Source organism: Malaya genurostris, chromosome 1, assembly GCF_030247185.1.
Source record: "Malaya genurostris strain Urasoe2022 chromosome 1, Malgen_1.1, whole genome shotgun sequence".
NCBI classification, from domain to species: Eukaryota; Metazoa; Arthropoda; class Insecta; order Diptera; family Culicidae; genus Malaya; species Malaya genurostris.
Genome location: NC_080570.1, coordinates 52,715,226 through 52,740,011, shown reverse-complemented (window position 1 = coordinate 52,740,011; position 24,786 = coordinate 52,715,226). Strand labels below are relative to the sequence as shown.

Here is a 24,786-nt window from a genome sequence, read left to right as displayed (position 1 = left end):
TTATTTATGTTTCATACACTTATTGAGACTCCATATTGTGTTCGCCATATTCAAGCCAACAAAGGTTGTTTTGTTTGCATTTTCGTTATCGTAACGTTGGGAAAACCTACCAATAACTATCTGAATCAATGAAGAAATTATATGTTATAATCTTATAATATCTAAGTTATTATTACATCAATTCACAGTAACGATTTACATATATGCTTACGTATTTATAATGGTTTCGCAACGGAAAATAAACCTTTTTTCAACTAGTAGCTAAAAGCATAGCTGTGATTAAAGATATGTTAGAATCAAGTAACGATAACTTACAAATGATAGTTAGTTCAATGTTTACGTTATTATGTCACCTTGTTTTAACCAGTATAACATAAAAAAACATGTTCGTGCTCTTGTTGCACCACAGTTGGGTTAAGTGGTATCAAAACTAGTTACGGGTTGCTACTATTGAAGTCAAATAAACTTATTTTCAACTAGTAGCTAGAAGCATTGTTGTGATTAAAGATATGTTTGGATTAAGTAACGATAGCTTATGAATTGTATTGAATTCAATACGACACACAGATGTTATTATTGGAAACCTAAATAACTATTTCGTAACTAGTTATGTTATGATGAAACATTGCTGTCACCATGTTTTAATCAGTATAACATAAAAAACAAATTCGTGCTCTTGTTGCAACATAGTTTGGACTTTGTCGTGTCAGAACTAGTTGCGGATTGCTACTTGGGCCATCACGCTATTCTCGCCTCCTTAAATTTTGTGATATCATGAAATCAACTTAAATTTTATGCAATCTCCTGTATCCGGGTAAACCAATTAACAAAGAACGTGTTTAATCCACCTTGCAGTGAGATGATACCTATTTTTATCAATCCGCATGTGTTTTTTGCATGAATATTCTTCGGTGTTTCCGTTTTCATGACATTATTTTAATGACCGTCGTTTTAAGCGACAATTTGAGATTTTAATCATTCTTTACTCTGTAATGTCGAAACTGCAAATCGGATCGAATTTGAATCTAGAAGTGTGATAATCGATTAAACATGCCATGATATGTAAGTTCCACTTTAGAGTTTACGGTAATTTAAGGTACTTCCAGAGCCGGTATTCAGGAACCAGCATAACCCAAACCGATACGTATGGCCATATGACGAATAAATTACAACAGTTTTGAGTCCAACTTTGAAGCTTTTCGGGATTGTCATCTTCTATATCGGTTTGAATTTTAAAAATTCATCATCATGTAATTCGAGAACCGGAAGTCATAATTGGATAAAATTAATTATTTTTGTATATAAGTTTGTTTTAATTTGAATTTTTGTTTCTTAAATTTGATTAGGCTGTTTTTGAGAAAACGATTGAGCTTTGAGAAACGATTTTATACTGGAACCGGAATTCTAAAAGCGGTATGGCCGAAGTCAGATAAATTCACCTGAGTAGCTGTACAGTTTACATTTGTTTCAAAATATTTGAAAATCAGTTGAGACATCTTTGAGAGATCATAGCACGAATTAAATTTTTAGGTGCCTTCTGATCGACAACTGAATACCACTAAAACTGAAAAAAGTTAATTTTTTTATCGACTATCCAAATCTGCTAACCCGATAAACCTGATTAATTTATGTGGAATAGACATTTTTATACTATCCCCGAAACCGGAAGTTGGATCTGACTGAGAAGCAAGATGTTTTATAGAACCTTGAAACTTTTCATTTGAATCTTAGATGAGTCTTAGATTTCATTTGAATCTTAGATCGGTTCAGCCATCTACGAGAAAAATGAGTTACACAATTTTGATTTCGTTCCACATATCATCCTGTAGTTCCAGAACCAGAGGTCGGAACCAAACATAATGCAGGAACTTTGTTTGGGAGCATACGACTTTTCGTATGAATCTGAATTTGTAGAAAAGAAATTTTCCGAGAAAATTAAGTGAAATTATTTGTCACACACGCATTTGCTGATCTCGACGAACTGATTCGAATGGTATATGGATGTTATGTTGTTCCAGCATTTATTGCTGTAAGTAGTTTAAAACAAAATAATTTAAAAAAAATTCTGCCATCTTCTGGTTTATATGTGTCATATTCGAACGATTATGTTGCCAAAAACGATCCGTGCCAAAATCGGTCCGAGGCTAAATGTCATGAAAAAGGATGCTGTACACAATCCTTTTGGTACTTAGAAACAATTGTATGTAACAGAATAAAAAATCGTGTTTTCCGTTGCTCCCAAGCATTGCTTTGTCATACAGCGCTCAAAACTCCTACTGCTGGAATAGGGGGAAAAGTCGTTTACACAAAAATTTCGATATCTCCGTTAAAAATGGACGGATTTTAACAATCTATGGCTTGTTGGATAGGTATAACCGTGCGGAATCTGTTTTCAAGGTCAATTGTGACAGATACTGTCAAAAAACAAACAAAATTTTGACATAAAACTTTGTATAATTCAAAAAGTAAAATAAATATATATATAAAAATAGGTAAAACTATTGATTTATATAAGAAAATATCAAAATATATATCGAGCACAACAAAATTTTCTAAAATAAATAACAATAATTTTTCTCAGTAATAAAAAAGCATAAAAATCGCATTGCTTTGAAAATTCGTATAAAAAACCCACCATTTTTTTCTGTCGGACGTCTTGAAAATTTGAATTTGTAAGACGTAACAAGAAAACCGCATAACTTTGAATATTCGAAAAAATTAAGAACCGCACAATTTTTTTAGATTTACTTAAAAAAAGTCGAATAAATTAAAAGAGTATTTAACTAAATCAGAAAAATTTTCGAGCTTTCTTGAATGTATCATAAAATATTGAATTGTCCTCTTTCTCCAGATGGATCATCTGTGGTATCCTGAAATTTTCACAACTTATTCAATGCAATTTTCTAAATATTATCAAATATTCAAAAACATCAGATATGATGCCTAATTCGAATCGGAATATTTCACGGTCAGATGCAACGCAAGTCAAAATCAAATCGGAATCACAAACAATCAATCTGATCAATCGGGTCATTCATACCGCTTTGGAAACGATGGTAAACGATGGTACGTAAATTGAAGCTTGTGTCCAACCACCATCCCATTTTACGCTCCCGTTAGCTCATCATTCGAATCCCCGTGAATTCCAGTAACATTATTTAAATAAACATTTGAAACCGCTTAAGGAAATCTACCTATGCAAGTGAAAAAAATCAAATTTTTAAACCAAAAGAGGACTTTATGAACAGCAAAATTAAACATGCGTTCCTCGTAGCCCGTTGCTAAATATTTTTACAGATTAAAACTTTATCGAAATATGATTCCGATAATCCCGAAACATAAACATCCAAACCCGCCGGGGGGAGGGAGGTAGCGGGTAGACTGGATGATGAATGTTTGCAAGCGGTAACCTGCTTGTTCGATTACCACATGCCACTACCACTACATTTAACACCTGAAGTTCCCTTTTGTCATCCCCCACCTCCCTCCACTGTGGTACACTTCATGAATTTTGTTCCACATGGGGGTTCATGTCCGGATGCGTGTCACTGGGAGAGATTGGCAAAATGCACCGGTATGACGTCATTCGTGTGTTTCGCGCGAATATAATCGAAATTTATTTAATTCTTCGATTGAAATCAGCACTGCGGGCACGCTGGTTTAACGTTGCGGTGTGCGTCGACGGTAAGCCAGTGGGTTTAACCGGCTCGGAATTATTGAGGATTGGCCTTTTTTCTGTTAGCTAGTCATTCTAGCTAAGTGAATAAGCTTTTTCGGGGGTGGTTTCGGTTTGTTTATTTAACTGAGGGCTGTCGTATGAACCTGCTGTAAAATGATGATGAATCATCAAGAACCTAATTTTGAAACGATTCATACGAACAAGTTATAACATTTATGAGAATTGATTATAGTCGTTGGATTATGATGTGGCAAATCCGTGAACTTGCTGATGATCATTTTGACAGGTCCTCTTGATGATAACTGGTGTACAATTTTTAAAAAGATCCTAAAATTAAGAATAAAATAACTGGTGACTGATCACCTCTTTTCATTAATAGTGTTATTCGATGGATAATCCAAGGATAGCAGAGGAAGCAAATCCAATCTCTAATTAACAGTGGAATGGCAGAGACTACAACCCAAGAATCGAGTTTAATACATGATACTTTTACTATTGCAAATTTATTTTAGTTTCTTCACTTTCACCCAGTCCTAGTGATCTTCTAATACGACCAACTGCATAAACGTACATGTGCAATGGGCCCGATGGAGCAGCAGAACATTGACACTGAAATTGAAGCGAACAACACAAATCCCTACAGCTTCCGAATGCGTAGTTGAACTCTACTTTGCTTTTTATTTCAATTTTAATTTTAAGTGCATTGGAACAATAGGAGCTACTACTTTTAAAAGCAATCCATGGGATAGAGATTCAGAGCATAGGACATTCTTCCATCTTTCGATCGGTAAGAATTCTAGGTGTCAATAGAATCGTGGCACATGTCGTACAATTTCCTTCCCTGCATGGCAAGCCTCGGTTACGAAGTAAGTTGAAACCGTAGTTCAAGGAAGTCCGCAACGGAATCTAATGAGCAGAGTTTTCTATTTTAGTCGCGCTCGCCTTCAGAGTCACACCAGCTAGGAAGGAGCGAATCTAAAAATAAATTGGACCATAGAGATACAGACATCAACGGACATTCACATTGTGCGAAAGTTTGCAAGCAAAAATGGTTGAATGTCATTGAATATGATTTCAATACATTTTTAAATACATTATAAAATTTAGCGTCGTTGTTTAAATAACAAGCAATTGATAGTCGAAACCAAATTTTATTATTTATTCGCCTCATGTGATACTCAACATCACGCAATAAGTCTAGCTGAGAAAAACACATTTTAGCCAAACAATCTTTCTGACAAAAATCGATTTTATTCAACAGTGTAATTTCCTTCAAGAGCAACACAATTATTCCATTCTCAAACTTCTCGGTTCGTGTTTGTGTTTTGCCTCAGTACAGGCTTTACTTCCAGTAATTGCTTCTTCATTTGAGTTGTTTTTTTTTTTAGATAAGCGAATAGTCAGTAATCACTGGAGGCCAGATCTGGGCCATACGGTAAATGAGGAAGCAATTCGAAATGTAATTTGTTCAATTTAACCATCGTTGCCATCGAATTGTGTGGGCAGTTCAATGCATAGGGCACAGGTCTTATAAGCCAGTTGTCGTATGTTCGAGCCCCGACCTGGACCGTTTTCGTTTATTGAACATAGCAGCCCGAGAGCTGACCCAGAGTCGCCCAAACAACTTTTGAGGTGTTTGTTTTAGCAACCTGGGATCGCTCTAGATCGGACTCGATTCGCGTAGTTTCGCTCTGAAAATTTTCTCGGGTCGCATCACGACATCCATGCGAGCTTGTTTATTTTTTCTTTTTTATGAGTTGTTGTGGAGGGCGCGCACCACGTGTTCGTTTTACTCCGAGTTAGAGTCGCCCGGGTGTTCATTGGTGAAAAAACAACGGTGGAAAGCATCACACAAAATCAGCCGTTCTAATGGCTCTAAAAGTTTTTTAAAGAACTATTAGGAATTGTTTTTCTCAAGTCTAAGGTAAATATCCTCAGTTTAGTGCAAATCTAAAATAGTTTGGTTAGATTTGTGCACTTTTCGCTGTGTGAAATTCACAGTAATCGAGATCAAGTGAAGCTTACTTTGTTTTTGCTAAAAATGTGAAAAAAGGGAATGCTTGCATAATTCATACAATTGATATTCGGAGGTGTTAAGGAACATGTCAGTTGTTTTCGTATTCACGACATCCAGTTATGTCTCTGACATTACCCACCCGCCTTTTTGTCAGAGTCGCCCGGGTGTAGGTTCAAAAACGAAAACGGTATTAATTTCGCATTAATTATGGTTTCGGCTTTAGCGGTCTGTTAAATAAGAACGGCTGTTATATACTGCCCGACGTTTCGACCACTGGTTATGGTCTTTTTCAAGGGAAATATCTTATCGTTCCTCGTCTAAAAATCGTATGCCCACGAACGGTTGTTTACATAATAACAAAGCTTCTTTCGTCACTTTTGTTGCACTAATAACGTTTGTTTTAAACATTAGCCTGTTTTACCACTATGCAATGGTTTTAATTTCAGCAGAATCGTAACACCCACCATGCAATGGTTCTGTATGCTATGAATCGACTGCGAAGTCTACTGAAACAGAAGGTCAAATTCCACAAAATGAATGTAATTCTAAGGCTTTGCTTTTTTGCCAACGAATTGTGAATCGGTACATTGTCATCAATGAATTTATGTTGGATGGCTTCTATACGCTGAATATCATTTTGATAATAAGGTGACCAAACAACAGCTGCTTATTCGAATGTAGAACGAACCAGAGCATAATATAGCGCTTTTATGCAAAGTATATTCTCGAAACATCTCGTAACAAGAAAAATAAATCCGAGTAACTTAGAAGCTTTGTTGATTGTGTAATCCACATGCTACTTGAAGTTCATTTTTGAATCCATGATAACTCAAAAGTCTTCAACGAACGATTCTCTTTTAAGAACGGTTTGTGAAATAGAGTAGTCGAATTTAACTACTGAGTGTTTTCATGTGAACGACATAATTGAACATTTCGAGGCGTTTATAGTCTATTCTATTTACTCTGCACCAATTTGTAAAGATGTCTAATGGTGACTGCAGAAATATAGTATCATTGGTAGTTTTGATTAGATGGAAGAATTTGAAATCGTCAGCGAAGGATAATTTTCTGTATTTCAGCAAAGTATTTAAATCATTTAAGTAGAGCAAAAATATGAATGGTCCTAGATGACTACCCTGTGGAACTCCGGAGCTGACAGCAAACGGTGATATAAAGCAGTCACCAATTTTCACTGACATTCTGCGTCCTATTAGGTATGAGCTAAGCCAGCTCAGAAAAGAGCCATTGAAACCAAGTCTACTTAGTTTGGAAATGGTAATCTGATGATTTATCTTGTCAAAAGCCACAGAGAAATCGGTATATATGGCATCTACTTGTAGTCGTGCTTGTAAGGATTGAATGATAAACGAAGTATATGATACACGATTTGTAGATGTAGATCGTTTCGGCATAAAACCGTGTTGGCTCTTGGATATATAATTTGAGCAGTTATGCGTAATGAAGTCCCAGACAATCCGTTCGAATAATTTAGATACTGCACATAACGCCGCTATTCCTCGGTAATTGGAAATTTTGTTTCTGCGTCCTTTTTTAAAAACTGAGAAGATGTATGATTCTTTCCATAAGTCGGGGAAAATTCCTTCTCTTAAGGAAGTCTACTGAAACAGAAGGTCAAATTCCACAAAATGAATGTAATTCTAAGGCTTTGCTTTTTTGCCACCGAATTGTGAATCGGTACATTGTCTTGGTGAAACAATAGTTATGTCTTCGACATGTGAAGTCTTTTCGCCTTGATTTTTGCATTCGGATGATAATCGTTTCGATTGCGGAGTGAAGTGATAAATCCATGTTTCATCCCATGTCACATATCGACGCAAAAAATCTTATTTATTACTTGTGAACATGGCCAAATACTGCTTAGAATCATCAACACGTTGTTGTTTTTGGTCGACTGTGGGTAAACGCGGCACCCACTTTGAAAAAAGCTTTCTCATGGTCAAAAGTTCATGCATACTATAATAATAAACACACTACTATCTGATATCTCTATCTTACGCGATTTAATTTTACGGTTAGATATAACTAATTCAAGATTATTTTTTATGTTTTCAGAAATAACCACCTCAATTGGACGACCAGACGACATGCACCACCATTGGTGTTGCACAGTACTTTTTCCAATAAATAAATTAACAATAAATTAACACATGAAATTGGTTTGAATTCATTGTTTTGAAAAAAAAAACAAAAGAGTAGTTCCACTTTTTTCGGCTGTCACTTTTTTCAGACTAATCGAAATGTCATTAAATTTCATACATAGTCTTTTGAAAGTTGATAGCTTCCTTTTTCTTCAACGGCATTCACAAGTTGCTTAACTTAATTCTCATTCCGGTTCCGGTTGTTAACTTAATTCTCATTCCAACGGTTTAGTTCTTGCTGGAAAAAAACTTGGATGGGTAATATCAATGACATAACCGAATATATGAGGAATGCAATATGAGAAAGAGCATTTTGAGCAGCAGAACTCAAGACCAGGTCGATATCCCGGTTCAGGTTCCGATTTTGGAGCTAAATCTGAGTTCTGGATTCTGAACTTTCAACCTGAACCTAAAAACTCGATCTGGATACTGGACCTGGAATCTGGAACTGAAATTTGAACCAGAATTCCGGAACAGGATTCTGGATCTGAACTCTGAACTTGCATTATGAACCTGAATTCTTGTGGAAAAATTTGGTCTTAAATACTGGACCTGGATGATGCACCGAGATTCTGGGCCTGGGATCTTAACCTGGATTCTCGAATTTAACTTGGACCTGAACTCCACATCTGGATTCTTGATCTGAATTTTGAACCTGGGGTATGGACCCAAACCTGGACCTGAATTTGAAATCCGAACCTGAATTTTAACTTGGATTCCACAACTGAACTTAGGGTCGACATTTCTGACCTGAATTCCACACTAAGAATCTATATCTGGATTCTGGGTCTAAATTCTCGACTTAGATACAAGGCATAGATTCTGGACCTGGATTTTGAACATGTGTTCTGGACCTAGACCTGAATCTGAACTTAGATTCTGAAAATAAACTAAGGATCAAAATTCCACACCTGGATTCCTGACTGAGAATTTAGACCTGGATTCTGGATCTGAATTTTTGTTTTGAATTCTAACCTGGATTCTGGGCGTGAATCTGATTTCTGGAATTAATTTCTGGACTGAGATTCTGAACCATCAATCTTGACTGGATTCTGGAATTTTGGACCTGAATTCCGATCACCTTACTTCAGAAACCATTCGTTTTGTGCGGATGGAAGGACCAATTCGACTCAAGGCTATTCTTTGAAAAGAACGGATTCGTTCCTGTACTCTATTCCAATCGTTGTAATTTAGAATCTGTTGCAGAACTTGTATCTAAGAAAAAGTAGTAGAAAATCAATTGAGCTTTGTAAAAGTATATAGCTGAATCGTGAAAAATGAAAATAGTTACGTGTACTTAGCACAAATCCGGTACCCACGCGATACCAAACCCCTAAATAACTACTATCTGTTTACGGCCAGAACGTCGTTACTTAGTTTCGTTTCTTTCAGTAAAGACATAGCACTTCGGTGTGATAAGTGTATATGTAAATAGCATAAACTTTACGTCTGTTCATTTTCAGAGTAAGTTCTTTATTTTAAATAGGCAGTAATCACATTAACGGCTAGTGTTGATCTCAAAAACAAGTTTAAAATAACATTATTGTAAAAAGTTTTGTGAATCTTGAAATAATATTCAACTATACATTTTTAAAGTACACACCAGCTATACTGCCCATACTTGCATATCAGTCCCATATGGAAAATCGGAATGTTGAGAAAAAGACGATCAAAATTTTATTTCCGAATTTTTTGATTTATTGTGCTATCTGATGCTAAATCATGGTATTATTACATGAAATATCGGTAATACACCTTTGCTATTCCAATATTGCAACAAATAAAATTATTGGAATTTGCACTGGATGGGACTGATATGCGGGTACTTTGCATATGGGACAGACATGAGTTGATATTTTTTTCACATTTTACTATACAAACCCTCAACTTTTATTGCAATTTCTGAGAGTATATTGAGGATGGATTTCATTCCTCAAGCTAACTAAAAATGGGCGAAAATCGATATGGGACTGATATGCGAGTATGGGCAGTATACAAAAAAAAACTTCCGAGTTACAACGATTAGAACAAAGTGCTAGCAAGAATACATCAGTGCTTTTCAAAAATCATCCCTGAATCAAATTGGTCCTTTCATCCGTGCATAACGAATGTTTTGTCATACTGAAGAATTGTACAAAGTTTCATCCGAAATCGGAGTATAAGAAGTCTTGATGATTGATATTCCATAACCATAGGTCGGATCTTGGAAGCAATCGATGAATACATAATATCTTTCATTGGAATCTAATTTTGTCAAAACTGATTCCTGCAGTCTTGAGACAATTAAGAGCATTTTGAATATCATCCCGATCCGACTTCCGGCTCCGGAGATATAGGATGATGTGTACCAAAACATGGAAAAAATATGCGCTCACTTTTATCAGAGATGGCTGAACCGATTTTCACAAACTAAGATTCAAATAAAAGGTCTTATGGTCTTATAGCCCGCTATTGAATTTCATTAGGATCCGACTTTCGGATCCGGAGTTACATGGTAAAATGTGAAAATTAGAGAAAAAATGGGCCCTCAAATTTCTCTGAAACGGTTCAATCGATTTTTAAAATCTAAGATTTAAATGAAAGGTCTTATAGCTTCCAAAAGTTTTCATTTTATCCAGATCCGACTTCCGGTGCCGAAATTAAATCGTGATAAGTGGAAAATTACCAATTTCATGACTGTTTTTTTACAAACGATGGTCAAAAACAGGTACAAATCCCATAAAACTGTCTGATAAATTCTTCTAGTTTCCAGAGCTTATTAGTTTGTGGGCATTAAAACTTAATCCGGCACTACTGGTCCCCCCTTTACCTAATCCGGAAGCACCGAAAGTGGTAAAGAAAAACTTCAACATTAGAATTCACTTCGATTTCTCTGCGATGCTTGAACCGATTTTCACAAATCTTGATTTGAACTATAACGCTCATATTATCTTTAAAGCTACTGTGAAATTTCATCCGACCTTCGATTCCGCAGTTACAGGACGATCGTCAAAGTTTTCAAATCGTCATATAAAAGCAAAGTCTTGGCATTACATTCCTTTTGTGGAATTTGGCCTTTCTGTTTCAACAGACTTCGCAGCCGATTCTTAGTGTACAGAATCATTGCATGGCTAGTACTATGGATCCTACTGACACTAAGAACCCTTCCAGATCGGGGCTCGAACAAACGACAACTGGTTTGTAAGATTAGCGTACTATGCATTGCACGGCTAAACCGGGACAAATCGTCATATAGAATGACAATATGTACAACATCAGTACGGTGGAAAAAGAAAACACAAAACGAACGATGCATGCTTCGTTCTATTTTGTACATGCTATTGAGAAAATGAAACGGTTACGGATGTCCGCTACTGGTGTGTGATATTGGTAAAAGACGATGCTTCGGTTAATAAAAATTTCAGTTATTTTATGATAAGTGCGACCGAAAGAATAAAAGAATGTAAAGCCGGGGTAAAATGAATGATATAAAAAAATAATAAAAGAATGTCAATGAATTGAAGTTTATTCGAGAAATTTGCAATTTACACAGCTGGTAGCACAGTAATACCGTGACGGTGATGTAGTGATGTCAATATTTGTTTATTTGGAGCAGGGAAAAGCCCACTGGAGCTGAGCATCACCAAATTTTAGCTCTCTCTCCAGCAGGCATAAAACCTCTCATCTCTTGTACCAACAGATTATAATTATCCAAATGATACATTTTCTTAAATTACATTGGTTACTACTACACACAGCACCATTCTTATCTTTAATACAATACTAATAGCTAGTGAGACAAAAAATCTTAGAAACAAATTCTTTATGGTGTTATGAGTTAAGTGAAAATCGAAAACATTTGAGCAACGATTCAATAGACGGCACGTACTAACAAAAGGCTCGTTGTGACCGTAATTGGTTTTAGCGGAAGGAAGACGGAGAAAAGTATGAGTTCGAAGAACACGACGGCGAATATTGTCTAGTCTAGTGAGCGTAAGAGTTCAGAACAATCGATTCGAGATTGAAGCAGATCTGCGACACAAGTTTCCTTAAACACGTCTCTACGAACAGACAATAGATCGAGACCTATGAGCTTGCAACGGTCTGAGTAAGTCGAAGATTCAGAGGATCTCTTCAAGGAAGTTTACGGAGCGCGAAACGAATGAATTTATGTTGGATGGCTTCTATACGCTGAATATCATTTTGATAATAAGGTGACCAAACAACAGCTGCTTATTCGAGTGTAGCACGAACCAGAGCATAATATAGCGCTTTTATGCAAAGTATATTCTCGAAACATCTCGTAACACATGCTGCTTGAAGTTCATTTTTGAATCCAGGATAACTCCAAAGTCTTTAACGAACGATTCTCTTTTAAGAACGGTTTGTGAAATAGAGTAGTCCAATTTAACTACTGAGTGTTTTCATGTGAACGACATAATTGAACATTTCGAGGCGTTTATAGTCATTCTATTTACTCTGCACCAATTTGTAAAGATGTCTAATTGTGACTGCAAAAATATAGCATCATTGGTAGTTTTGATTAGATGGAAGAGTTTGAAATCGTCAGCGAAGGATAATTTTCTGTATTTCAGCAAAGTATTTAAATCATTTAAGTAGAGCAAAAATATGAATGGTCCAAGATAACTACCCTGTGGAACTCCGGAGCTGACAGCAAACGGTGATGTAAAGCAGTCACCAATTTTCACTGACATTTTGCGCCCTATTAGGTATGAGCTAAGCCAGCTCAGAAAAGAGCCATTGAAACCAAGTCTACTTAGTTTGGAAATGGTAATATGGCATATATGGCATCTACTTGTAATCGTGCTTGTAAGGATTGAATGATAAACGAAGTATATGATACAAGATTTGTAGATGTAGATCATTTCGGCATAAAACCGTGTTGGCTCTTGGATATATAATTTGAGCAGTTATGCGTAATAAAGTCCAAGACAATCCGTTCGAATAATTTAGATACTGCACATAACGCCGCTATTCCTCGGTAATTGGAAATTTCGTTTCTGCGTCTTTTTTCAAAATCTGAGAAGATGTATGATTCTTTCCATAAGTCGGGGAGAATTCCTTCTCTTAAGGAGTTGTTAAATAATATCGATAATGGAACTAGCAGACTGCTAGAACATTTTTTCAGTAAAACAGATGGAATGCAGTCTGGACCCACACTGAAAGATGATTTCAGCTTAGAACAAGCTTTGCTCACTACAACCGTCGTAATATTGGGATGATGATAATAATAATAATAATAATAATAATAATAATAATAATAATAATAATAATAATAATAATAATAATAATAATAATAATAATAATAAGTATAATAATAATAATAATAATAATAATAATAATAATAATAATAATAATAATAATAATAATAATAATAATAATAATAATAATAATAATAATAATAATAGTAATAATAATAATAATACTACATGTATTATGCTGCTGGTTCATACTGTTCAACTTGACTTACATATGCAAAAGTAACAAAAACGCGGGTTCGTTTCGTTTGTTAAATTTCGTTTAATTGGTTTAATCGAAATAGAGCATTAGATATTAAGTCCAGGCTCAACTAGGCTCAACTAGGCTCAACTAGGCTCAACTAGACTCAACTAGTTTCAAAACGGTTCCAATTTGTAGGTCATATTTGTTGCTGGCAAACGAATCAACTTTGGCTATTCTGAATCGGGTTTCGAGAGAATTGGAAATGATGATTAAAAACTGCAAAAAGGATCTCACTCACTTTCCTTCAAGATGACCAAATTGATTTTCACAAGCTTACAGTTTCATACGGAATTCCTAAATTTGTTGTTGATACTACTTCTGGTTCCGGAATTACAGGGTGAACCGAATTTGTAGAGTTTGTTAGACTAAGTTCGAACAAACTTTCCTATTTTTATTCAACCAGTTGTTTTTGCGAATTCCACAGTACTATTTATGATGTTATGAGTAATATGAGAAAGGCATCATTACACCACTAGGTGGATTAACACAGGTTTTTTAATCAATTCCAATCACGATATTAAGACTAGTGAAGAATTCAGCGAAATGGCTTTCGGCGAAATGACCCTTTCGATTAAATGACTCTTTCGGCGAAATGGTATTCAGCGAAACGGCCTTCGGCGAAATGCCTTTCGGCGAAATGCCTTTTGGCGAAATGCCTTTCGGCGAAATGCCTTTCGGCGAAATGCCTTTCGGCGAAATGCCTTTCGGCGAAATGCCTTTCGGCGAAATGCCTTTCGGCGAAATGCCTTCCGGCGAAATGCCTTTCGGCGAAATGCCTTCCGGCGAAATGTCTTTCGGCGAAATGCTTTTCGGCGAAATGCCTTTCGGCGAAATGCCTTTCGGCGAAATGCGTTTCGGCGAAATGCGTTTCGGCGAAATACCTTTCGGCGAAATGACTTTCAGCGAAATAGCATTCGGCGAAACGGCCTTCGGCGAAATGGCTTTCTGCGAAATGATCCTGATCCCTTTGAAAGATTATAAAAAAACGAATGATTATTGGTAAAAATACATGCGAAATGTATTCACTATTATATAATCTGTTTAAAATAAAATATATTATTTTAGAAAAAAAAAATACAAACTTCAGAAGAACGAAAGAACGGTTCAACAGGATTAGTTCTTTGCTAGAGCTATCAAGTTCCGAGCGGTTCTTTGAAAAGCACGGTTTTGCCCAAACTCATAGCAAAAAAATAAATTACGCATGCCGTAACTTCTTCGTTGATGACATAATATTACATATATTAACGTTGAAAATATTTTTTGTATCTGTATCGATCTAAACTTCTGCTAAATTAACTGTGAAGTTAATGGTATGATTTATCTTTATATACTTTGAACTGTACATTTAAGTGAATTACGACGCTCCATTTATGTGCATCTATAAAAACGTAAATTTGCACGATTTTTTCTAAGTGTGCATCTCTACACCCGGAACCTAGAAAGTTAAATTTTGACAACGGATTTTCAGCCGAACTTTCTGACTCGATAATTTCAGGAATCTTTGCACGGAACGACCGAAATTAGCTCTGCGCCTAATTCGTATTACAAAATTTCCAAAATAACTATGAAATTAGTTAAAATTGAGAATTTACTTTGCTGAAAAAAACTCTTGTTTTTAGAGAATGTGTTTTGTTGGCGAATATCCTGGACACAAACTAGCAATATTTCAATCCAACACGGAATTCTCATTGACAACTAGTTTTGTTATTAAAATCAGCATTTTTTTTTATTTATCTATCACCATCATTCCTGAAGGGCAGCACAAAGAAAACCAAAATAAAATTGGTTATATGAACAAGTTTATTACCCAAAAACTCATTAAAAAGCTAAAAAGGACAGTCTTTTTAAATCTGCTTGCAAATTGTTTTGATGTTTTTCGCATGTGTTACGATATATCCATATAAAAGTTTCTAAACCGATATACTACAACTCTTAGTGGAAAGTATATTTATTCAGAATTTGCGCGCATTTGAAGCGATTGTGTGTAATAATGTTTTTACGCGGAACAGTGAAGTGAGTTTCGAATGTTGCACTCTAATTGTATATGTCAAATAATGTTTTTTGTATCTTGCAACCTTTTTGTTTTCCGGTTTTTGTTTTCCGATTGCTCAAAGTTTTCAGTGAGAGAGTCGATTTCGCGAAATCGAATGAAGAAAACAGTGATTTAGAAGAAAAATTTTCAAAAAGAAGTTTATGTTTCGTTTCTGTCTTTTTCGTATTCGTACCTGCCAATATAGAAAAGTAACCGCGACTGAAATGTTTTTCGGTAGTAGTGTGCCATCTAGTGGCTAGTAGTCATAACGGTGTTAGCGTTTTTTCGGTGACAGTGCGCCATATAGCTGCAAATGGCAGAAACCAATTCAACCATTTATGTTGGTTGAAAACAACGTTTTATTTCTCTAATTCAACTAAAAAATTAGTTGAATGGAAATGAAGTGTGCCTTAGCTAAGAATTGACAGCACGTTTAATTGGTGAAGTTCAACTAAAAAAATAGCCGTTTCAACAAATATTTTATTATTATCAAAGCAATGAGAATTAAAAAATCTAAATTAGCAAAAGTAAGATTTTATTAGTTGTCTCAAAAAATAACTAACTGAAATCAGAAAATCAACAAATTTTTTCGCCAAAATGCTGATTTCGTTCTTTTTGTGTGTAAACAATTATCGAACTATAATTAATAAGCGCAATTCTTTCAGCACTTCAATACATGAGCTAATACAAGTGTAATTCCAGTTTACTCAAATTATACTGAATAGCGGATATAATTGAACTGCGAAACGAGGAGATAACTTTCAGTTAGGTACTTTTCAACCTTGTTTAATAAATCTAAATTACCGAAAAACAGAAATAGAATTGATCAAGATCAAAGATCACAATCTTATGGCAACACTGAACACAGATCAAACGCACAGTGTGAAAACGTCGAAGGGACGCTAGCGTTGTTATCAGCAGCGTCCGAAATCACTCGTCAGGTTTTGTGTACCGATGTGAGTGTGTGTGTGCCCAGGCAAGCACCATCTCTCGGCATGCATTCCATTCGATTTGAGATTAACGGCATAGGCTGCGTGATTGGCTCAAGCGCACGGTGCGAATAACATGCAGTCTAGTGTTGTCATTTGGCCACACCACACACACGTCTTGTTCGTTGTTGTCATCGCGCGCGCGGAGTGAGGCATCGCAATGCAGGCCGATATCAATCAGATGTTTACCGAACACGACATCGTTCCGGTGCTGATCGATCGTGCCCCGCTGGTGTTCGCGAAGGTCAGTATCAAAGGCGACGGTTTTTTATTAAATAATTCAATTTATTAATTCAGTTTGGGTTTTCTTTTCCGACAAGGTCGCCTACCGATCGAAGCGCCTGGTGGACGCTAGCAAGGAACTGACTCCGGCTGAGGCTCGCACCGAACCGAAAGTTGAATGGTGTGCCGATCCAACGACCTTCTACACACTGATAATGATCGATCCGGATTCGCCTACTCGAACGGAACCGCTCAACAGGGAGTTCGTTCACTGGCTGGTCGGAAACATACCCGGGAAACACGTGGAGCAGGGTGAAGTGATGTTCGAGTACATGCCGGTGTTTCCGCAATCGGCATCCGGCTACCATCGGTACATATTCTTGCTCTATAAACAGCACTGTCACAATGATTATTCCGAGGCGCCAAGAGCCTCCCGAAAGTAAGTTACTTCGTACTGTAAACTCCACTGCCCCATCGTAACCGCCGTACTTTCCTATTGCAGAAATCGTACACCACGAATACGTTTTTCGACACGGGATTTTGCCCACCGGTACAGTCTGGGTCAGCCGATCGCCGGGAACTTTTTTGTGGCGAAATTCGACGACTATGTTCCCACCATTTTGCGCCAATTTCCGGCCTCGAGCGACTTCTAGCGGAACTCGGACGAATAACTTGCTCTCTCTCTCTCTTGAATGACTTGCTGGAAATCCATCGCGCACCGACGATGCGTCACTGTTGATAGTGTAATAACTGAGAGTAAGAAAACGGTGTAAACTGCATCTAACGATTAGGAACTGATAATAATGTTTGGCTTTATTTCAGTGAGTGATGACTCGCCGACGACCATCTCGTAGTGTTTTTTTTTCAAATCCTAGGACAACGAAGATTTCCATCGAATTAAAGCGAAGATCACTGAGAGGGTTGGATCATTTATTATTGAGTAAATTGTTTTGTTTTATATCAATCTCACTTCTTATCTCGTTATCAAAAGTCAGAAAGACCAAAGTTCATCTAAGTTATCTAAAATTAGTTCATAATTCGTGTCATTTTCAGAACAAATAAAGATTTTTTTTTATTAAATCCGGTATCACTTTCAGTTTACCGATTTTCCTGTGTTGAACTTACATTCCAGTTTTTGAATTCCCACTCTATCTAGCCAATTGCAGTTATCCAATTACTTCGCATGAGAGCAACATCATTTTCATTCAAATGTTGATTTTATTTTTTGCATTTTCTTGATTTGGTTAAAATATACAATTTGCATCACTAGCTAATAAATTAGATTCTAGTTTTATTTTTAAGAAGGACCTAGGAAAACAATATTCCACAGAAGAAACTATGAATAGCTTAAAAATTGGCGGGAAAATATTCGAAATAAAAACACATTTAAAAATCTTTACATTTGAACTTCGACTCGGTAGTAGTAGAAAATACTCCATCTGTTTCTGTTTGTTTCTCGAACAAAAGTTGACAGTATCCTCTCAAGTTTTAATGAAATTTTCGGACTAGGTAGAATTTTTCACAAAAAGCTACTTTGCATACTTTTTGTTTTCTAAAACTGGTCTAGACTGTCTTTTGAAAAGGAAAAACAATTTCTTTTCACATGGTTTTAGTCGATACATGACAAATCATACACAAAAGTGTTGTACTAGTGATTTTTCAAAATCAATCAAATTTTCGAATGAAAATATTATTTATTTTCGACTCTCCCAGTGAATTATCCGTTAGACGTTTCACTTTGGTGGTTAAAATTATTAACTTTACGTCTGCTTAGAGGTTTATGTTGAGCCACCGCAAGGTGGCATTAGCAGTGCACCATAAACTGCTAATGCACTGATTAGTTGGAGACGAAATGCAAATAAAGTTTCGTCAATGTCTTGGTTACCTGCGGGGCAACAAGAATTTTAAAATGATTGTTCAACCACACTAAGGGCTTTTTTATGCGGTTCTTTTACGCGAAGCTTTCGATTGTGATTGCAGTGGTTTGATTTAGCTTGTTCAGCCTGTATGTTTGGTTAGTAATTAGCTGACAAAGTAGCAGTCATAGTTCTGATTATCGTAGGTTACCAATGTCTCTTGCAGGTGGGAGCCAATGTTGACAAAACTCTGTAATATCCACTGACAGAACACGAAAAACACTACAAACATCAGCAACTAAAATTCAGCTAACACTTCTTTAGGCAGAGCTATTGTGACTTGTTTCGCGAATCGAAGTTGATTGGTGCTGCGTTATTTTCCACACAAACACCTAAAGACTGTCCCAGCAAGTATGGACGCAACCAAAAACCGCTGCTATTTCGCAATGGTTCAGAATCTGTCAATGATTATGGCTGCGTGCTGCTGTTTACAATCTTCTCTAACCAGTTGTGCAGTTGTTTATTCGTTTTCATTAGTTTATTTCGAAATGCGTGGACTATCAGCAGAACAAAGTCGAAAAATTGTGTACAAATGGTGCACAGAACGCGGACTGTCACTGAGAAAGATAGCAAAAATGGAAGGAGTAAGTAAGAGAAAAAGCCGTGCGAAATGCAATCAGGAAGTTCGGTGAGGATAACACCTTTGAGGATAAACCGAAAACGGGTCGAAAAAAAGGTCCTGCTAACCCTCAGTTGGATAAACGTGTACTGAAGGCGTTCGAGCAAAAGAAGGAGGTTTCAGTTCGAAATGTGGTCAAAAAAGTCACTTCGAAGTCAAATGTTCTTCGTGCTAAAGAACGTTTGAATCTTCGAACCTATAAGAAGCAGAAACAACCAAAACGTAGTCCGAAACAAGAAGCATCGATCAGGCGATCAGGTCCGAAAGCTGTACGCTATGATTCTTGCTGGAAATTTGAACTGCATAATCATGGACGACGAAACCTACGTGAAACTTGATTACAAATCCTTGCCGGGACCACAATATTATACGGTGCGAGAATGGCAAGTGTTAAACCAGTCCGAGACATCGATTGAAGTCGAAAAATTTGGTAAGAAAGCTATGGTCAGGCAAGCAATTTGTAGTTGCGGTAAGATTTCGAAACCCTTCATCACCACTGCTTCAATGAACAGCGAAATATACATCAAGGAATGTTTACAAAAACGACTTCTACCCATGATTCGAAGCCACAAGGATCCTGTTGTCTTCTGGCCAGATCATGCTTCTTGCCACTACTCGAAATCAACGGTAGAATGGTATACTACCAAAAATGTCACTTTCGTCCCAAAAGACATGAATCCACAAAATTGCCCACAACTTCGACCAATTGAGGAATTTTGGGCATTAACGAAGGCACACCTTAGGAAACATGTCTCGGCAGGCGAAACCATCCAACAGTTCGAAAAAGATTGGAAAAAAGTGTCAAAACTTGTTGCCACGAAGTCTGTACGGAATTAAATGAGGAACGTTCGCAAGAAGGTGCGCCAGCTAGTCTACAATGGCTAAACAGCAAATGTTGAGAATAATATTCTGTTGTTGTAGTCTAATATTATCAGTATATCTAAAAAAAATTTGAATATCCAACACTTGTGAATTATTTACAGCGAAAACAAAGTGCGTCCATACTTTCTGGGACAGTCTTTACTATTTTTCATTGATCGTTGAGGCAAACTGAGCCGGTTTTCCCTACCCTGTAATTTAATGTATAAATAAAATTGCTTTTCGATACCCTTTTCTCAGGCGGTCTCTTGATCATCCAGCAAAGTTTAAAAGGCTTCTGGTTCACTAATCACACTTTCGTCCATTGGTTTTTGTTGCTGCTGAAAATATTTCCTTCTTTATTATTTTTGGGATTGTTGCAGTCATCAACAATCGTAGCAGACGAACCTAGTTGTAGCATATAAAATTGTAGTTTATATTTTTATCTCAGGTTCGGTTTTCCATTTCAACAAATGTAGGTGTTATTTTGTCGGAATTCTCGAGAAGTTGACCGAAATGGAGAAGTTTTTGACAGTTTATGGAATTTGGCACCCGTTGACTCTCGTATGCAATTAGTGGATTGAACTGGATTCTTTCGTTTTCGAAAACCACGTAAGAAACGTAATGAACGAATAAGAAAACTAGAATAAATCAAACTTTAGCTATAGAAATTTAAACTCCTTAATTCCATTATTGTTAGTAGAAGCTTCAAAAATATCCAATAATTTGAACACAACTCGATACACAAATCGCAAAAAAAGAAAAAAAAATGGTACGGTTTATGTTCGGTTATGACACTTAGGCGATTACATCTCCAAAATTGGAAATATGTGCTAAAATCTATTCAAACCTGATCACTAATTCAAAAGTAATTATCTCACGAGCCTAAGATGGTCTAAATCGGCTAATGCATGTACTAGAAAATTGAGCCATTAGGTGAAGTGCCGTATGTCGGTTACGTCAGATATTCCATTATATCTTCGATACCAAAAGTGTTCACCGTTTGATCTAAAAACTTGATCAATCCTAGCTTTCAAACGAATCTGTAATTATCGAAATCATCACCAAGAATGGATAGAAAAAAGTTCGGTTTGTCGGTTATGTCACTCATACGACTATATATCTTCTGAATAAGAAATTTAAGCATTTCGATCTAGATCAATTACGCCATAGTGGATTTCGAATGAAGACACTTAAGATTGTTGGAATCGGTTAAGCTAGATCCGATAGAATCAAGCGGATAGTAAAAGTGTAGCCAGGACACACACACACACAATTTTTGCAAGTGACTCCAGCAATCCATGTCAAAAAACTCAGTAGCAAGGAAATTTGGTTTCAACCCAGCTCTGAAACGAAAAGATGTAGAATGCCGTTTATTTGCTTTGCTCACATCGCCGATGGAAGAAAAGCCCATCCCAGGTAACCAACAAGCACTAATAATGGTAGTAAAATAGCCTTTTATGAGTACCAAAATTGTTTATAGCTCTATATCTGCAATATGAATGCTCATCTGCTGTAAAACAATCCAAATTAAGCTTTCAGAACGCACACTAGTCATAAATATGCATTATCTTTGAAGAGCCCTATATTTTACCAAAGTCGACCCTAATTCAGTCTCCAGAGCGATTGAAATGCAATCTAACGATTATTTGTTCATTTAGGGGTTAGCCAAATTTTATGCTAGGGCACATAACTGTTTTTGCTGTAATAATGCGGTATTGGTATGTGCTCATTGATTACCTGGGATTAAGATAATTCGAAGTGCAAAACGTCACGGAAAAAATCTCGACATGTCATCATGAGACCAAAATCATGATCTGGATTAATTGCAAACAGCTATTAGGATTATGTTACGTGCTGACAAACCAAATTAAACAACACGGAACACAATTGATGCGTATTTGCCGAATGAAAAGTTACCATGCAAGGGAAGACACGATAAAATCACTTTTCAACATGACGATGATAGACCTCCCGTCAAAAATACTAGAAAATGCTTAAGTGAATGTACGTACGCCAGCCGCCCATACTCTACGAATGTTGCTCCACCTGACAATCGACCACTGTCAACTAGTTTTATTAAGCACAAGATTCGTCCTTGGGTTGCATCCAAACATGCCAGCTACTAACGAAGCTTGAGAACTTGAGCTCTAACAGAAGCATTTTCATCAGATTCGTATCTGAAAATTTCAAAATGTCGAAAGCATTTTTCCAAGCATCGTTGCAGTATTCTGGTCAGAACTCTGACTGGACATTGCAAACTCAACTAACACATGGCTACCATTCAGCGTGCTGAATATTATTCGTGTGATTTATGGCAACGCGATTACGGTACTTCATATCATCAGGTATATAACTGTCTCGCATTGCCGCAACTACGTTTCCGGGTTTTGGTTTTCTATACTTCGTTGAATCTGTGTATGGAAAGCTAAAATTAAAAGATATTCCATCGTTTTTCATCTAATGTGGTAAGTAGACACAGTCAGAGGGGTTCAACGTTCTTCCTGGAATGAATGAATTATTTCTGTATTGACCTAAAATGGGTTTTGGCATTTGGCATTAACTTGTACTCAAACATGTTGCGAATCGTTATGTATTCTTCTTGTCCCGGGTTGGCGGATCAATGCATAGGGCGCTGGCCTTACAAACCAGTTGCCTGTAGAATCGTAGCACTAGCCATGCAATGGTTCTGTACACTCTGAATCGGCTGCGAAGTCTGTTGAAACAGATGGTCAAATTCCACTACAGGAATGTAATACCAAGGCATTGCTTTATGTATTCTTCTGGGAAGGCAAAATGGTTTCGCTTCTATAAAATCTCTTAACTTCTTTCGGGGGTTTAAGGATTTATTATACGTGCATTTTGGCAACTGCAGTTCGTTCAGGATCTTTCCTGAGGTGCAGAACGATTTGTTTCTTTATGTTTCGTACTGTTTTCCCACCTCACCTACAACACAATTTCTTTCCGAATTCTTGTAATTCTTCGTTTCCTAACAGCAAAATGATGATAAGACATGGCTAGGCACAAATCTCCAGATCATGCGGGGAACGTGCCATTTGAGCCAATTTGTTTCGATTCCTGATTTCTTATTAATTAGGAAGTTTAAAAATTAATTAATACTTGAATCGATTTGAAAGATGTGTTTTCCCGTTACGGAAATCCAGAATTTTGCCACAAAGATTCACAAATGAAATTACCCCGATTTGAGTAGAACACTGAACAAAATATATGAATTTTACAACGAACAAAATTTCACTTATGATGTAATTAAAAAAACATAACTTGTCGAATGACTGGATTTTACAAGAACTATTTCAGTCTGTTTTTCGAATTATATGTCTAAACGTCTTGAAAACGGATATTTCTAGAAAAAAATGGTTACTATGAAGAAATTGATTTCTCTTGATCTGTAAAATGATATTCTGCTATCTAAAGGACTATCATCAAAAAAATTTGAATTTTTGCAAACACTTTCAAACTATATTAGCTGTAACTTTTGCATTTTTTTAAATGACATTAAAAAAATTACATGACATATTAGTTTCTATAAGTAATTTGAAAATGAGAAGAAATCAAAACAAATTCAACATCCAAATCCGGTGAATGAGTCAAAAAGTCACAACAGAGAAAAAAAACCGTCACATAAATAATATGAAATTCAAAATGCTTTCAATTTTGAATTTTATTTTTTCAGATCCTTGAAAAAGCATTTAACTTTTTCTCTCAGTGTCTATCTTTTTGCCTTTCTTTATTAGGAAGGTAATAGAATTTCTGGGAAACTCGACTTTTAATCGTGGCTCCGGAGACCGCCTTAGTGTTATGGATCATTCGACTCAGCTCGACGAGATCAGAAAATGTCCTTACCTTTCAAATAATTCTCTCTCCGTTCAATTTTCTTGGAGATGGCTGAACAGATTTTAACAAACTTCCCGGGTAGAAGTGATTTGCAAACCAATAACAAATTCTATTACTAAAACCAAACATCTCGATGGTAGAAATTAACATTATTCAGGTGGAAATAAGAGTGGAAATATCAAAAATCATAACAAAGTCCGCTTGAGAAAATGACAACAAAATATAAAAATCTGTCATTGTAATATCTAACCAAGAACAAAATATTTGTAGAAGATGAGTTTCTCAATTATTTTATTTTTTAGCATTCAGAATAGTGTAATATCATTAGTATTTCTCTTATCCGATTCTGATGCAGTTTATTCAATAGTGTTTTATTTGAAAATAGAACTACTGGATAAATTAACTAAATGAAATTGGAATAACTGATCAATAACGAAATAAGATATAATAACTATTTTTGACACTAAACAGATATTGTAAAATTTCTTGATTCCTTGGATGAAATATAAAGAAAATATCAAGTTACGCTATGACAGCACAGAAACATCAAGCCAAGTTGTTATCATTTTGATCATTGCTTGCTATTTACACCTACCCGGGTTAGGTTCGCTTGCAAGTAGCTTTTTTGGATTATAAGAAATGGACGATGAGTCAAGTTCGAAGATCAATCGGATGCCACTTCCGGTTCCTGATATATAATGGTCTCATAGACAAAACACTTTTTTTTCCTCTTTGTTCAGCCATCTCTAAGATGGCTGAACCGATTGTAACAAATTTAGGCTTGTCTGAAAGCTACTCTTAGGTTGTAAATCAAGTTCGAAGATCAATTGGCTATCCAATTCCGATTCTACTAGTTTAGGCTCGTTTGAAGGCTAACCTTGAGATGAGAATTGAGTCACAAAAAACCGATGTCACCCTGTGATTTCAGTACCAGAAGT

The 24,786-nt window shown here is 36.3% G+C and overlaps 2 protein-coding genes across 4 annotated transcripts in view; one reads left to right on the top strand and one right to left on the bottom strand.

The window, feature by feature from the left end:
- The window catches only part of LOC131439540 (cadherin-87A), a 764,232-nt gene that overhangs the window by 558,293 nt on the left and 181,153 nt on the right, over window positions 1-24,786 (bottom strand). The gene's annotated exons all lie outside the window — the stretch shown is intronic.
- On the top strand, window positions 16,455-17,995 carry LOC131439569 (protein D2-like). The gene is made up of 4 exons (XM_058610743.1): window positions 16,455-16,622; window positions 16,699-17,039; window positions 17,103-17,356; window positions 17,423-17,995. Exons 1-3 carry the CDS (start codon window positions 16,539-16,541, stop codon window positions 17,251-17,253), a joined length of 576 nt encoding a protein of 191 aa, XP_058466726.1. The 5' UTR covers window positions 16,455-16,538; the 3' UTR covers window positions 17,254-17,356; window positions 17,423-17,995.